The sequence below is a fragment of the Rhea americana genome, unplaced genomic scaffold, assembly GCF_003343005.1.
Source record: "Rhea americana isolate MKP2758 unplaced genomic scaffold, rheAme1 scaffold_230, whole genome shotgun sequence".
Lineage (NCBI taxonomy): Eukaryota > Metazoa > Chordata > Aves > Rheiformes > Rheidae > Rhea > Rhea americana.
Genome location: NW_028186347.1, coordinates 792,689 through 809,424, shown reverse-complemented (window position 1 = coordinate 809,424; position 16,736 = coordinate 792,689). Strand labels below are relative to the sequence as shown.

The window sequence follows — 16,736 nt, the reverse complement described above, 5'->3', positions numbered from 1 at the left end:
AATTTTTACCTGGTTATAATCAAATTTGATAAATACATCATGGGAATAAAGATAGAACTCATTGAGCCTGATAATTATACGGTTAGGTTCTGTACAGGAAAATTTTTTTGGTTTGTTCCCACAAAACATTCTACAAAAAGCGAACTGATCTTGGTTCTTGTTTTTTAGTAATCTATTTATTCAGTCCATTGCTTCCTTGTTCTTATGTAAACTTCCTCAAAGCAATCAAGCACATGAAAAATGTATTTCCACTGAAAGTGTGTCCAGCATAATTCAATAAACAATGAAGTAAATATGGGACTGTAAATTAAGAGAGCCATCTACTGGCAGCTAGGTGAAACGTGTTAAATTAAGTAGGGGCCAAATCTCTGCCTCTCTCATGCAAGTAATTTCTTTTAAGCTATGGGCCTACCCCTGGGTAATATGAACTACATAAGCATAATTGTCTTTTCAAGGCATGTATGGTAAGAGTGCAGATACTAATGCTCTTAGAGCAAGAAGGAGCAGCCTTGTTTGGTAGTGCCCAGCATCTTTCTCCCGGGCGAATGGGAAACTTTAACAGAGTAAAACTTCAACAGATTAAAGAAGGGCTGAGAACTTTCTGAATGCCTGCAAGCTTCACTGCATCCCTCACAGCTATGTTACTTCTTTTAGCAATGGCTGAAGTCAGGCATAGCAAAGGTAATGACAGCAGAGCTGGAAGCAGAACCAAGGTGCCCTGAATGCTTCGAAGATCAGTTTTAGAGGGAATCATGGTTCTTCATCCCAGCCATCAAAAGATCACAAAGGATCCACACAGCAGGGAAAGGAGATGCTTTGTATTTCTGGATATCAAATCAAACCATATCAGCTACTGCATGAAGCAAAACAGATGTGTGTAAAAGTCTTCTGTCTAGCACAAAATCTCCCAGCCTGTGAGCCCAGCCCTCAAGAAGCTCAGGCTTCCTCCCTCAGTGAGAGGCACCATAGTTCCTTGACGATCTCTTGAGGATCAGAAAACACCAGTGGTGTGGAGCTTCTCCTTTCTTTTTGACTTACCTCCACTGTTTTAGGAGGAACAGTGGGGGACACAGGCACAGCAGGCACTGGGGCAGGAATAGTGACCAGGCTTGTGCTTCTACTGCAGGAAAAGCTCCTCTGAGGAGAGAAAAAGGAACTTGAATCCTCAAGTGCACTGGCATTTTTGCAGCAGTCTTCACATACCAGTATATGATACCTGCTTTGCTTTTGCCTTTAGTCTTTGCCTCCCAGCATTACTTCCAGATTTCTTCATTTTTATACATTGGTTCTTAATTAAATCTCCTCAATCTATTCAGCCACATACTCCCAATCTTCCAGGCTGAACTTTCACTGACTTCTGCTCATGTTTATCATTTTCAGCTACTGTTTCTGTTTCTACTCTGAATACAGTTTTCAATCTCTCCCAGTTTAATACTATCTGTTAATGCCACTGATATGCTCTTTATTTCCTCTTCCAGATCTTTAACCAAGATTTTGAATTAAAGGTAGTCTTAGAATCATAGAATCACTAAGGTTGGAAGGGACCTCTGGAGATCATCTAGTCCAACCTCCCTGCTCAGCWGGGTCACCTAGAGCATGGTAGACAGGGCTGCATCCAGGCAGGCCTTGAAGATCTCCAGAGAAGGAGACTCCACAACCTCTCTSGGCAACCTGTTCCAGTGCTCCGTCACTCTCACAGGGAAGAAATTCCCCCTCACGTTCAGGCGGAGCTTCCTGTGCTTCAATTTCTGCCCATTGCCTCTTGTTCTGTCACACGGGACAACTAAGAAGAGTCTGTCCCCATCCCCTTGACACCCTCCTTCAGGTACTTATACACATTGATAAGATCCCCCCTCAGTCTTCTCTTCCCCAGGCTGAAGAGGCCCAGTTCTTGCAGCCATTCCTCATAGGACAGGTGCTCCAGCCCTCGGATCATCTTCATAGGCCTAAGCTGGACTCTCTCCAGTAGCTCCATGTGTCTCTTGTACTGGGGAGCCCAGAACTGGACACAGGACTCGAGATGAGGCCTCCCCAGGGCTGAGTAGAGGGGCAGGATCACCTCCCTCGACCTGATGGCAACATTCTTCCTAATGCACCCCCGGAGACCATTGGCCTTCCTGGCCACAAGGGCACATTGCTGGCTCATGGTCAACTTGTCGTCCACCAGCACTCCCAGGTCCTTCTCTGCAGAGCTGCTCTCCATAAGGTCAGCCCCCAGCTTGTACTGGTGCATGGGGTTATTCTTCCCCAGGTGCAGGACTCTGCACTTGCCCTCATGCGGTTCCTCTCCGACCAGCTCTCCAGCCTGTCCAGGTCTCTCTGAATGGCAGCACAGCCCTCAGGTGTATCAGCCACTCCTCCCAGCTTGGGATCACCAGCAAACTTACTGAGGAGGCACTYTGTCACCTCATCCAGGTCACTGATGAAGAAGTTGAACAGGATGGGACCCAGGACTGAGCACTGGGGGACGCCACTAGCCACAGGCCTCCAACTGGACTGCACGCCACTGATGACGACCCTCTGAGCTCTGCCTTTCAGCCAGTTCTCAATCCACCTCACTGTCCACTCATCTAACCCACACTTCCTGAGCTTGCCTAGGAGAATGTTCTGGGAGACAGTGTCAAAAGCCTTGCTGAAGTCAAGGTACACAACRTCCACGGCTCTCCCCTCATCCACCCAGCGAGTCATTCCGTCATAGAAGGCTATCAGATTGGTTAAGCAGGATTTCTTGGCGCAGATTCTTACACTATCCAGTTAGAGCTTTCTTTTTTCCTAAGCTAAACTTGAGATAAGAAAAATGTTTAAAAAAGGGAGGGAGGGATTAGAAAACCTTGGTATCTTTTTGGACAGAATAAGCTAGACAAGCAGCAGCATGCTGGCTAGATCAGAGGAGGCAAACATCTCAAGAGCAGCCTCTGGAGGGGGTATGCTCACTGTCTTGCCCTTTCAACCTGCATTACTGCTTCAAAGATGCTGCTCGGATTAATGCCACAATTGCTTCTACAGACAGGCTGACATACCAGGCACATTTGAGCAGATTCACTGTTCGGGAGATATGTATGTCTAGCCTGAAAAAGCATCTCAGGGCCACACGTACCAGAGAGTGTAGTTACCGTCATAGTCTGTGCATGCAGCTGGGAACATTTCAAGAAGAAACTCAGGGGAATCTTTCGCTCTCTGAAATAATCTCTCAAATGCACATACTTTTTTGTGGCTTTACTATGTGCATGCATTGACTACTAAGCTTCAGGATGCCAACTTCTTTAGGAAACCCATGACATTCTAGAGTAATGGGTTTGCCTCAGAGACAAAACACTCATCACAGCTGTTAGCTTTTAATCAATAATGCTACTCATCTTTATAAAACTCTGTATCACTACCATTTATCTAACCATTCTATTCCCAACAGCTGTCTTAGTAAGTGCAAACAATCCTTCTACAAACAAATCCCAGGTTTCCTGTTCTTAAATGGGTGGTGGCAAGCTTAGTATAGCTATTTGAACAAGTAGCTCTGTGAGCAGCAGAATTAGTAAAGCGTGGAATCCACTATTCTCCATCCTTTATGATATTCCAGAGTCTTGCTTTATGTGAACAGCTATTTCTACAAAAACTGCAGGTATTTCTGAGGCTCTGCAAACTTGATTAAATTGCAGAGTGATTTCAAAACTTCCCAGAGGGAAACAGATCACAGATGGCTAACCTCTCTAGGAAAAGATACTAAAAATACACAAGGAGGAATTCCCTTCTCCATAACTCCTTGACCTAAGGTCTTCTCTGTTTACACAACAAATGGATGTTTTAAAAAGAATATATTGTTGGCCACATGTTTAATGAGCTTTTCCAAATATATTGCAGATTACTGATGAATGTTAGACACAAATGCTGAGATGACTTGCCAGACACCATCCACTAAGCTAGTGGCAGACACAGAGTAGAAGCTTCATTCCCCACACTCCCCTGCAATTCAGTATTATATTGTCATTATCATACTATTATCTTCAACAACATTCAATATTATCCGTCATTATTATCTATTGATATTCTCTTACCCTTCTGCAGTATTTGTATTTTTAGGTAATGTTGTTTGACTGTAGCATCTCTGCAAGATCCATTCAGCCAATAGAATCTTCCCTGACTTCTAATATTCTTGGCTTTGTCTGTTTGCGTTACTTGCTTAATATTACTAAAAAAATGCAAGACAAATTATGTTTTCTAAGAATAGATTTTAAGTGTTTGTTTGCTAGTACCATATAATTTAGCACCAATAGTGTTACAATGTTCAAAGTGTAAACTCTGTGACTTTTGTTAGAAGTTTGCTGAACACAATATGTTCTCCCCCTGCAGTCTTTCCTACAGAATCAGGAATTAGCAAACGTGAAGAAAACTGTCTCTTGATATGTAGTTATTTATGGTTGCCTGTGTAATTATTTTGTAATCAAAGCTTTGTTTTGCATGATCTGACTGATGCAAAAAGCAGAAAATAAGTATCTTCACTCTCATAACCCAATTACCTGAGAGATTTACAATGTATATCCAGATGGCATATTGTGTGGCCTATCAAATCAGGACATGGTTATTAAATTTTAGAGCAGGAAGGTGCAGGCAACTAATTTAAGGCAAGAGAACAGTAATTTCATCTGATCAACTGAATAACTCTTTGTTCATAATTTAGATAAATTCAAGCTGCACTACCTTTTCAGCGCTCAATATTAGAGACTATATACAAACGGACAGGCACACTGATCTTCATCTTTAGAAATAAAAACAAAGACAGTACTTTAAAGATATATTATTTCTAAAATAAGTCATAAAATTCTGTCAATACAGAAGGCAACAGGCATCCTGCCTTCAGAGCATCCAGTACTGTGGAGCCACAATATTTCAGGAACTTAGTACAAACTAAGTGTTTTTTAAGTCTTTATCTTTGCCTGGAAGAGAAAGATGTACAATGTCTGTGTGCCACTCTCTGTGATTGGATCACCTTTCTTTTCCACTGTAAAAAAGGAACGATATGCAACTACTTTTTAGGATTTTTTAAATTTTAATCACTATAGTGTTATTATTATGCTGCTATGTAGAGATTTTCACTGCTGAAACTGCAAGCAGTCTCCAAAGGAGATCAGTATTGTAATCTCTAAATTAAAGAAATTGAAATACAGGTGTGAAATGCTGTTGCCAAAGGTCAAACAATGGGCCTAAAGTCAGAGGAAGGACCATAAGCCTGGTCTTCCACCTCCCAGCTTCATGCCAACAGCTAGATCTTTGAAACAAGACTCATCTTCTATTCACATATTAAGATTTAATACCTAAGATCTTTGTTATGATGGATCCTGTTACACAAAATATATTATGTCCATATGAGATTACATACACAAAAAAAAAATCACAAATGAAATACAGACGATATCTACTCTTGGCATCTCAGCTCCTCCTGCAGCTTAATTTCCGATCAGCTACTATAATCATGTGCTGATTATAAGAAATTAAAAGCAGGCCGACCATCTTCAACCAGCAGGAGGCAGTAAAATCATAAAATAAGAAGTGAAAAAAAAAAAAAAAAAAAAAAAAAAAAAACTTTTTCCACGAACCCAAACTTGCACTGTTAGAGTAAGTGTGCTGGGTACGCAGGAAACATGGGAGTATACTCTATACAGGATGGTGAGTAGGAATTCCAATTCTGGGCATTCAAACAATTCAAGTCACATCTTTCCTAAATGCTATACTTTTTTTTTTTTTTTTTTTAGGCCGTACTATCTGATATGCCCAATGATTTTCAAGCAGCTGCAAACAAGTTAACAAAGAAGTTATTTTATAAAAGCCTTAAAAACCACCTCAGCCTGTCTAACCTAGGAGAGTGAGAGAAGATGGGATTATTCTCTCATATTTCTAAAGAAGAGGCATAAAAGCCATGTGAATTGGAAAACAAGCATCAGCTTTAGTATGAATGGATACATGCTGAGGCTGGAAATACTGGTAGCTTCAAAGGAGCGGATTTTGGAACCGCTTTGCCGTAGTTAAGGGGAAAAAAGAGAGAGGGAGGAAGGCAAACCTGGAAACGGAAGGCTTTTCTGAAGGGGGCCGCGCCGCTGCCTCGCGCCTCGCCTCAGGGGCCGCGCCGCGCCGCGCCGCGCGGACTACGGCTCCCAGGAGGCCTCGCGCGGGCCGGCCGCCGCCGCCGCGCCCGCTGGGAGCTGTAGTCCGCGCCGGTCCCCCGCGGCCGAAGCCCTCGAGAGGCCGCTCCGCGGGCCGGCTCCGCTTCGAAACCCGGCGAGCGGGTAAGCGATCAGCCGCGGGGCGGCTCCCCCGCGCGAACGGCCGCGGCCGGGCCCCCGGCGCTCGGCTCCTCCGCCCCTTTACGACCGCTGCCAGAGCCCTAGGCGCGGCGGTGGCGTGAGCGGGGAGCGTAAAGCGCCCGCGGCGGCTCCGTGCGCGCTCAGCGGCCGCCGGCGGAGGGATCTGCGGTGCGGCCGGCGGGAGCGGGCGCGTGTGCTGTGAGGCGGCCGGGSCCCTCCGCGGAGGAGCCGCGTGCGGTAAGCGCGGCCCGCGGCGAGACGGCTGCAGGGGCAGCGCGTAGCTCCCGCGGCGGCGCCGCGGCCGCTCCCTCACGCGAGCGGCGAGGGTCACTGCGGGCAGCCTGAGCGGCGGAAGCGCGATGCCGATGCTCCCCCGATTGCCGGCTCGCGGCGTGGGTACGGTAATTTCAAATCCGTGCCGTGGCCGGTTGCTTGGTTACGCGTTCGAAAACAAACGGCCGTCGCGGGGCGGTTAAACGGCCGCCGGGGAGGGGCGGGGGGGGAGGGGGGTCGTCAGCCGGCGGCGGGACTGGCCGGGGCGGCGCCGGCGCCGAGAGGCGCCTCCTCCCGCCGCGGAGGGGCGCGGAGCGGCGGCTCCTCCGCGAGGAGCTCCGGCTGCGCTGCGAACCGCAGGGGGTCCAAACGCTACAACTTCTGCGCAGGAGAGAGAAAAGCAAACTAGTTTTCGTCGCCTGCCCTTTGTTTTTCTCAGAGCAGCGTTTCTAGCTGTCTCAGTACGTGGCTGCAGCTAGAGAGGTGTCTCCTTAAAAATGACATCTTGGCCTTCCGTGTTTATTCTCTTACCACCGGCTTCCAGATGAATTTTGCTGTCATTGCTTCCAGTGCAATTTCGTTACAGATAGAAAAAGTGAAGGGGGTCTTCACATTTACACTTTGTTCACTGGAGTTGCTTCAGCGGGTTGGCTTGCTCTTCTATTATTAACTGCTTAACTATTTATGGGGGGGATAAATAAAAGTAAAACCAATCACCTTGCTGTAGTCCTCCCCTCTCAAAGCCTGGCTCTGGAGGGGCCCTGAGACAACAGGGCTTCGTTTTGCATTCGGAGGTCTGTCCTGCCAGTCTGAAAAGAAGCATCATGGTAAAAATGTATGTTCTAGATAACATCTTAAATAAGAGAACTTCAATACAAAACTATTAGGTTCAGATTTAATAACAGGGGGTTGCATTGTGCCTGTTGGGCTTTAATCTGTATTCACAGTGACCTTCCGCTGGTATCGTTCCATTAATTTCAGTGAAACTATTACTGAGAAGTTCTTGCACGAATGGGGAGAAGAACCTGTATTTTCCCAGTGGAATAAATCTGTCTGTTTTGTGTTAGCATTCTTCTTACCAGTCCTTTTCACATCTTTCAGATAATACTAGGGAAGAAATGTAAAGGGATAAAAGAAAAATGTGTTGAGATGACCATTGTCCTTTAAAGGAAAATGAGCTGTTTCTCTGAACAGCAGAATTTGTTTCATTCCTAATTTTAGCCACGGGGAGCTTTTAAAGTTATTGGCTTTTAAGGCAATCACTGGCCTCTACATAAATGACTGTCCCTGGCTGATCACCTAAGAACAGTAACTGGACTTCAGTAACACCTCCTGAAGAAGTTCATCTTACCGGCTTTGTCTGCTAGCATCAGTGACACATGTCCGTGCAGTCTTTAATTCTCTCGCATTAAAAAAAAAAAAAAGCAATAAATTAAAGCCCTACCTTAAATAGTCTTTCTCTTATTTCCCCTAACCCAACCTAATGCAAGGCTAATTAAAATGGACTTGTAACCACTGCGTTAACTATTTTCATTAGCAAAAAAATGTCAGTCTTATGTTTGTGAGCTTATATTGCCATTTCTGTGGAAAAGTGGTTGACAAACATATATCAAGTAATCCAATGGAGTAGCAGAAAAACGCGCTAGGGAGGATTTGGGCAATGGCTTGCATTTTCTCGTGTGCTACATACATATCCCAGAAATAGTGCATCTGTATGATTTTCAGGCCCTGAAGACACCGGGGCTCTGACATCTTCACCCTCTCTTTGCCCATCAGCATTATGAATTGCATTACCAGTGGTTAGGGTTAATTTCCCTAATTACTTAAAATAGGTTCCCAGTGGAAACGAGAAGTAGTGTGGTTTAGTCTCCACCCTGGTTTTGATCCAGATTGAATGGAAAATAACACATGAAAAGGTAGATAGAATTCTGGCTTCTCCCAGTCTCCTTTTAAAGTAAGGCAAGTAGGTGGTCCACCTCAATGATGGTGTATGTTGCTGATCCAAGTTGATAGTTAGGTGAGGTGGATCACTTTTATGCCCTTCATCATCTGTTGTTTTAAATACTTAACTAAAAACGTGTGAAGGTTGCAGTGATGCACCTCTAAATCAATTTTTGATGTCCCAGAAGAATTTACTGTTGCAGCAGGAGCTCTTAATTTTTCACTTATCTGTTCAAGGATTTGATCTACTCAGTATCATCAAGGCAATCTCCTATGTAACTATTTTAAAGTGAACATGAAGTGAAGGCAGCTGTATTGCTAGCAGGTTTCTTCTTGCTAAATGACATAGGTGAATTAGCAAGGGAGTTCTGTCTAGTCTTCTCATATTTCTTAAAAATAGGGATAAATATATAAAGGTAATATATATTTTTTCTGTATTATAAAAAGCTTAGTGTGCTTTTAAGGTGAAGCCTGTCTTGTGCTGCAATTCAGAAAGAGTAAGTAAATGTGCTTTTTCCACACCCCTGTATTTTAACAATTTGTAAGTGTTTTTTACAAAATAATCTTTACTGCAGTGGCTTTTACCACCATTTTACCAATCTCATGTTTGTTATACATATGAACTACTATAGAAAATATGATCAAGTCAGAAGAAACCTTTTTACACTGCAAGTGCTCATTAGAAGGGTTGTAAAGTAAACATAGATTTTTTTCTAACAGTATTCTGCCCATTTTTGATGCTGTCCCTCTAACAAGTTAATTCTGTATAAAATGATGTCTGTGTTATCGCACATATTTTCAGCAACTATTTTCTGCCTTGTACATATACAGCAAAACATCTAGCTCTTTGTCTTTCAGTACCTTCAACATATGTACGCTTTGGGCTAGAAAATTCTTGATTAGATATCTGAAAAACTGTTGTTTAAAAGTAAGATCTGCTTTTTAGTACTCAGAACCCCAGATGTGAGAAAAAAGTACTTGTTCTGTCCCATTCAGCAGAAAAAATAGTATCTATTTAATGAAATACAGCTATTCACTTCAATGTAAATCAGAATGAGTGTACTTGTATGCCAGCACAGATTATGTGCTCTAGATCAGTTTGCTGTGCAATAGAGAGCCACTGGAGAACATCATATTTTATTTAGCTTTGTATGGTAATTTTATTGGTGTGTATTTGGAATTAAATGTTTTTATTACTTATTCATAGAACATGTGATTGCTTTTCACTCCCTAGAAGTAAAGGATTCTGCAAGTTTATTACTGTTTCTGGTCATGTAAGGCTTAAGTACCTAAGTGTCCTGGTGTTATTGTCCTCTGTGTTCTCTATGCCCATGGATATGTTTGTATTTTTGTTTTTACAGTAGCAGAATTTAATGTTTTACAAGACAGCGATGGCTTTTTCTCTAGAATTTGAATATGGAGGCCACAGGGACAGATGAAGTAGAAAAGATAAAATCAAAGTTTATGTCTGCATGGCATAACATGAAATACAGTAAGTGAAAGCATGTGGTGAAATCCTGTCTCCATTGAAATGAATGAAACTTTTCTTGTTGACTTGAATGGGATCATGAGTCAGAAAATAACATAATTCAAATAATTAGTAATAAAAAATGCAATATGGTCCTTGAAAGCATTTTCACTGTGATACTCTAATAAACAGCTTGAGTAAGTACACTTAACTCTTTGTTTTTCAAATAAATTTACATCATTTCTTTTTTAAATTAGTGTTGTCTTAAAAATAAATATGTTGTGCAAATAAGTACAGAGGACACTAGATTTTTAAATGGACTTCTAAATGGGGATAATGCGGGATCACCTGCACAAGGAGCTGCTGTAAGTTTGGGTTTTTTTGAAAATGTAAGATGTTGCATGCAATACAAACTCCACTGAGGAACCTAGTTCCACTTGAGTAACGTATTTTTCCACAATTCAACATCAGTACTTTCTTTAAAAGAAAGTAATTTTTTTTTTAGTGTGTCCTCTAAAATCTTAATCTATCCTTAACCTTAATTTTTCTACTTTCCCTCCAAGATGGAGATTGTTCAGTTTTGTCCCTGTTGTTTTTGATAAATTTTGTTAATTATCGTAACTGAGCCTTGGAGATGTCTAGTAAGATGAAAAGATTATTTTCTTCTATTTTCTTTAAGGCTACCAAGCAGCCAAAGGGGAACAGTCATTGTTACATCCTACAGATGAAAGGATAATTTCAAGAAATGCTAGGGACTTGGGATAAAAAAAACCTCATAGGATTTAGACTTAAGTGGAAAAGCTACTGGTTTACTATTTAAGAAACGCTACTTTTTCAAGTCTGGGCACATTGTCAAAATCTAAGAACAAAATACTAAATCTAAATTCATTACGTTAATCTGGCTGTTCAAATTTATACAGCATTTAATGACATTTTCTGAAGCAGTATGCAGTTAATATAGATATATGAAGACAAAAAGTTAGCTTTACTTTTGGAAATGTAATTTGCTGTATCCCCTTTGTCTGAAATACAAAATTTGATTTTTGTGAAGAAGTATGTTTACTTAATCCTACAGGTCATGCTGTATTCTTCATGTATTTTCACTCATCATATGGGAAGTTTATTCTGTATTATAGGAGTTTTAAACCTCATAGACTCAAACTGCAGTAATGATTTCACATACAGAGACATAGCAGCTTAAATTCAGCTTTAGCACTTCTATATCCTAACAATTTACTTCTAAATTATGCAACATTGGAATTGTATTAACATTCAAACTTTCATACATGGCTAACACTGCTATTAAAAGAGATTTCTGATTTGTGTTTTGTGGAACTATTAAACTTCTCATTATTTCTGAAAGAAAAAAAAATCATTTTCTCTGTATTCCTCTTCTGTAGGATGTCTTTGGCTTAATCAGATGCTATTAGAAATGCCTTTCTGGTATACCTCAGTCAAATGTGCATTTGTTTTGTATTTGTTTTAGGTTGGGTGTTGAAAACAAAAACTTACTTTAGTAGAAACTCTCCAGTCTTTCTGCTAGGAAAATGTTACCACTTCAAATCTGATGGTATGTACATAGCACTTGTCTCCTTCCAAACTCTCTTGGCAAGAGCTCTGTGAATATCTTTCTAGTCCTCTAGAAGGACCTTCATTAGCAATTACCGAATTCAAGATTCAAATGTGAAAAACCTACAAAATTCTCATTTGACTTTCCAATAGCATTAATGTAACCCATTCTAGCCTGGATTATTCAGTGCAAACTCAGCATCCAGTCTTGTTCTTTTTGTAAATATTAGTCCTATGATTTGCACTTTACTTAATTTACCTGTCAAATTGAGATTTTCTTGTCTAAAAAGTTAGCAATGAAATTGATACCTGCACAAGAAGAGTCACTTCAGTAGGCACCTTGTTATTTTCCAGTATGCTATTTTCTAAGAACCATGAATGCCTTTTTCTATTTGACCATTTATATTTAGCTGAATTAAGTTGCCCAGAAGCAAGTCAGCAATTCCATTGAAAACCTGCTGGCTGCATCATTTTTTGCATCAGCTGGCACACCTCTATTATGTTTGCCCTCCTATTTTTCTTTCTTGTGTTTGAAGTAATAATTACTTTTTGCTGGATTGCCCACTACTTTCTAACAGAATAGTAGTGTACTTCCATTTTCCTCCTAATAAGAGAAGTCACACAGCAAGGTGTAACTTACATTGTGTTTTGTGTTACAGAATCTGGTGAGCTTTCTACAGATGGATCTGGGTTTGATCAAATCAGCACAGAGATTTCAGGAAATGTTGAGGAGTTTCGTAAAGATTTTATTTCTAGAGTGTGGCTGACTTACAGAGAAGAATTTCCTCAGATAAAGGGCTCTGCATTAACAACAGACTGTGGTTGGGGTTGCACACTGAGAACTGGTCAGATGCTATTGGCTCAAGGTCTGGTGCTTCATTTTCTTGGTAGAGGTAAGTTATAAGAGGAAGTTGTCTGTATTTGGCATGATAAGTATGGGTGTTGTAGAGTGTGGCAGTCTTCGTTCATATAGCCAGAATCTAAAGTGCAGACTGGTTTTGGTTCTGGATTTTTTTCATTAATGTTGGAATTGTTATATGGCATCAGATCAGTGATCAGAGCAGTGATCTTTTCCATTCCTGAAAAAGGAAATACCAGGGTGTGTCAAAAGAAGATACTGGAAACACCACAGAAGTTAATTGTGAAGTAAAAAAAAGAAAAACATAAAAATTTTTGTGATCCCTTACTTAAGTATTCCTCTTATCCGTGTAAATGTCCAATTCTCTTGAATCTTGCTAGTTTGTTGAACTCAAGATGCAGAAATGAGTTCCACAGTCCATAGCTGAAGGCTATGGCAGAAGTGATGTTCTTTTATCAGTTTTAAGGTTGTACATTATTCAGTTTCTTCTAGTATTAATATATTGAGTTAATAGAAGGATTCTAATCTGACTTCAATATATCATTCTTTGTGTTGAAATTTTCACTAGTTCATTTCCTCTCTTCTCCCTCCACCCCACTCCCTGTACTTGCAAAGGAACTTCCCTTTTTTTTCTTATCTTCATCTATCTGAAAATACCCTTTCAGTCACTTGAAAGGAGTTGCTTTTAAAAGGCTTGGAACACTTTCTGCTTTCAGAGGCTGAACATGTGTGTCCTACCCATTCTTTCAAGCCTGAGTCATGTCCTACATAGAGATATTTCGGTCTCTACGTTAACCGCCTTTTCTGTTCATGCTCTTTTCTATCGCCACTTTCAAAATCCATCACATTGCCCCTTTCAAATAGTCGTTCGTTCCCTCTGTTACCACAGCTTTTTGTCGAAGATGTTCCAGGCTGTAGACCTGAAGCCACTCTGATGCATCAGTCGGAGAGAATACAGTATATTGTTTATTTAGCTGTTTGGTGGCCCCCAGGAATGTGTTAGTAGCAGATAGTTCTGAAAGCCTGTTTTGATAATACTTTGCACTAACTGTGTGAGTATGATGTAAGCTGTGAACATAGTTCCAAACCAGCTGCATTGCAACATCTTCTTTCTTGGCAGTGCCATGGCTGAATTGTCAAATTGGTTTATTGAATGTTCTTTTTGCTATAGATATTTAAGTCATAAAACATAACATTATTCCTTTTCAGCTGACTGCAAATACAAAATGCAAAAACATACAAAATGCTTCTGCTGAGAGAACAAATCCCTTAAAGATAGCCTTTGTTATACATACATTTAAAAATTTTAAAAATCTGATTAGAAGAGTACATGTAAAGTAGGAATGCATAATGACCCATTTTAAAGTAACTCAAAATAAGAAAGTCCTAAGTTTGTATCTTTAAACTCTCTACTTAAAAAGAATTTCTTACACTATCTTCCATGCACCCTAATTTGGAAAGTGATTTGGTGATTCCAGAATGCTAGTATTTCTAGTATTTCTAATGCTAGTGGGAATCCAAATGTGTAAAAAATATACATATATATATATATGGACTGTCTGGATTACTTTTCTCATCACTTGGTCTTCTGACAGCTGGTGAATTATCGTTTGAAAGCTTGTTATGAGATTTGAGTAACTTCTTAAACATATTGGTTTACATGATTTTTTTCATTGCTGCTTATTCTTTTCCCAGAGATGTTTTCATTATAGTTTAATGGTATTGTTTCTGTTACAAAGCAAAACTTGACTGCATTTAATAGCTAGAATACTTACAGTTCCACTACAATGTGGGATGTTCTAGATACTGCAGAATGGTGATGTCAGTAAGTTTTCATTTTAAATATTAAGGGACTAATAAGTTTTACTGTGCTGAAAATGTGGACTTAATGCTCACAGTACAGAAGGAGTGAGGACCATGGTGTGTTGAGCTTGTGTGCCCATCTGACTGGAGCTCTTACTCTTCTGCAGCAAGTAACAGTACTGGGGAAAATGGATCAGTGCCATCACCAGCAGCACCTGTGACATTACTGGAGCCATAAGTTAGATTTTAGAATTAAAGTGCTGCTGCCTCTGTGCCTCCTCTTTATTTCTTAGTCAGAGACTTTTACTTGGATGCTTCAGCAAGAATTGCAGGGAGGATTGCAGCTCTTGCTCTGTCAGTATTTGTTCTGAAAAATTTCCTCTTGCTGCCCTAACGGCAACTAGCTGAACCACCAGCAGCATAGAGAAAGGTGGCTTGCTGGGCAAAAGCACCTCCTCCCTGGAGCGTGTTCTTTACTGCTGTGTGTGTCAGCCTTCCCCATTGTGTTCTGGGATGCTCATTATAGACCTTAAGAATATTTTCTGATGTAGCAGGACATTCACAGTGTTCTGGAGATTTCCTTACATTCTGTGTTGCAAGGAGTTGCTCAAAGTTGTGGGAGAGGCTTTCAGTCATCTAATGAGGGAAGCGTTACTGTTCTTTAGATACACTGGACTACAGTTACACTCCACATGCAGTATTCCTATTAATAGCATATCATTAGAGAAACCTGCTATAAATGCATACTCTAGATACTATTGCTGAAAACTTAATTTTTAAACAAGTCTGTCTTGTAGTCTAGGTAAACCTTCAGAATTCAAAAGTGTAGTGAATAAAGAAATCATGTATTTTTCTGCTGACGTGCTTTGACTGATGTATATTGTTCTACATTTTCCTAGGAATAACAATTGACTTAGATAAAGCTTTTTAGCTTTTTTCTTTTTTTCTATGTACAATGCTTCTAGTCTATATTTTGTAATCAAGTATATCTTGAATATCTTCACTGTCTGGAATGATGAGTCTGATCTACTATCTCAGATAGGATAAATGGCTAACAAAGGGTACCATTATTATTTCTTTTCCGCTATCGTTCTGCAGAAAATAAAAGCAAACCATCTTGCAGTTGAATAAAAGTTCTTTGTTTAGATTTTAATATTGACATTCTCATGTCAGTATGTAAAGAGGACAAGGAAATAGATGTGCTTTGCTAATTATCTCAAAAAGTTAATATTAAGCCTAACACGCATCTTAATTTCTTGTGGCAGCCTGGATCTGGCCAGATGCATTGGACATTGAAAATTCAGACTCTGAATCATGGACGACCCATACAGTGAAAAAGCTGACTGCATCATTTGAAGCATCACTTACAGCAGAAAGAGAACCCAAGATCTTGTCAAACCATCATAAGGGAACATTAAAGAGAAACTGTGGTGACAATGAAATGAGAAATGAAGTTTATCATAGAAAAATAATTTCTTGGTTTGGTGACTCTCCAGTGGCAGCTTTTGGCTTACATCAGCTAATAGAATATGGAAAGAAGTCTGGGAAAATGGCTGGAGATTGGTATGGGCCTGCAGTTGTTGCACATATTTTAAGGTAAAAATGTCTTTGCTTTACTTTTTGTTGTTACAGTGCCTTACACATTACAGAAGAAGTGTTCAAAAGTTTTGTGAAATTGCTTTGGCTTAATTGAACATCTGACCATTTGTTATTGGCTTTGTAAAATTTCCATATTAGTAGTAATGTCAGAGCTTTTTCAGAGACAGGGAGGGAAATAGCAGTAAGAGCAGGAACTGAACTCTGAGCCTTTGCCCAGTCTTCAGGAAAGAAAAGGCATTCCTGTTTTCCTGTACTTTGGGCAGTAGAAGTCCCAAGTTCTTTCCCAAACCTGGGCTTTTAAGTAGAGCTGCATTTAATGAAATGTTCTAAAAACTAACCACTCTTTCAACCTTGGAATATGCATAATATTAAAGATTTTTTTTTTAATACTGTAACCTGGGGGCTGTAAGGTACCGATAGTGTAATGAAATGTCAGAGCTAAAATTGATGTTTTCAGCATTTCTTTGCACACATCAAATTTTTGTGAAACTGTAAATGTATGGGACTATTAATATTATAATTATATCATAGTAAAAGTAAAGGGTCTGTGACATTCAGTGTGCTTTTAAAAAAAAGTCGAAAGTCAAATTTTTCCATACTATGTACCTTTACATGCCATTTCTTTGAATATTACAGATTGACTTCTGCTGCTTAGGTGGCTTACTAGAGATTCAGTTTATAGATAAACTGGAATACAATAGAACATAACTGTAAAAAACAAAGTTCATATGTATATATAGAGATATATACAGGTAGAAGAATTTGATATTTAGTATACAAGTCTACTTATCTTAAATGAACCTATACTGAAATACTCTGGTGTTTTGGGGCGCATACAGGCAAGTGCATACACTGATGTGACAGATTAGCGTTATTTATGTGTTTTCTTGCATTTTTTTCCTGATAATAGAAACTGTTAGAATTCTTTTTG

The 16,736-nt window shown here is 40.1% G+C and overlaps 1 protein-coding gene across 3 annotated transcripts in view; it reads left to right on the top strand.

Moving 5' to 3' along the window:
• The first annotated feature begins 6,193 nt into the window (after positions 1-6,193).
• The window catches only part of ATG4C (autophagy related 4C cysteine peptidase), a 28,654-nt gene continuing 18,111 nt past the window's right edge, over positions 6,194-16,736 (top strand). The window contains exons 1-5 of one of the 3 annotated variants that reach the window (XM_085306058.1): positions 6,194-6,275; positions 9,869-9,999; positions 11,462-11,545; positions 12,204-12,437; positions 15,472-15,802. In XM_085306058.1, coding sequence (XP_085162184.1) covers positions 9,924-9,999; positions 11,462-11,545; positions 12,204-12,437; positions 15,472-15,802 — 725 coding nt within the window. In that variant the 5' untranslated portion in view covers positions 6,194-6,275; positions 9,869-9,923. Of the gene's footprint in view, positions 6,276-6,372; positions 6,690-9,868; positions 10,000-11,461; positions 11,546-12,203; positions 12,438-15,471; positions 15,803-16,736 lie in introns of those variants that run through there. The other 2 variants (XM_085306059.1, XM_085306057.1) reach the window with 2 other exon arrangements.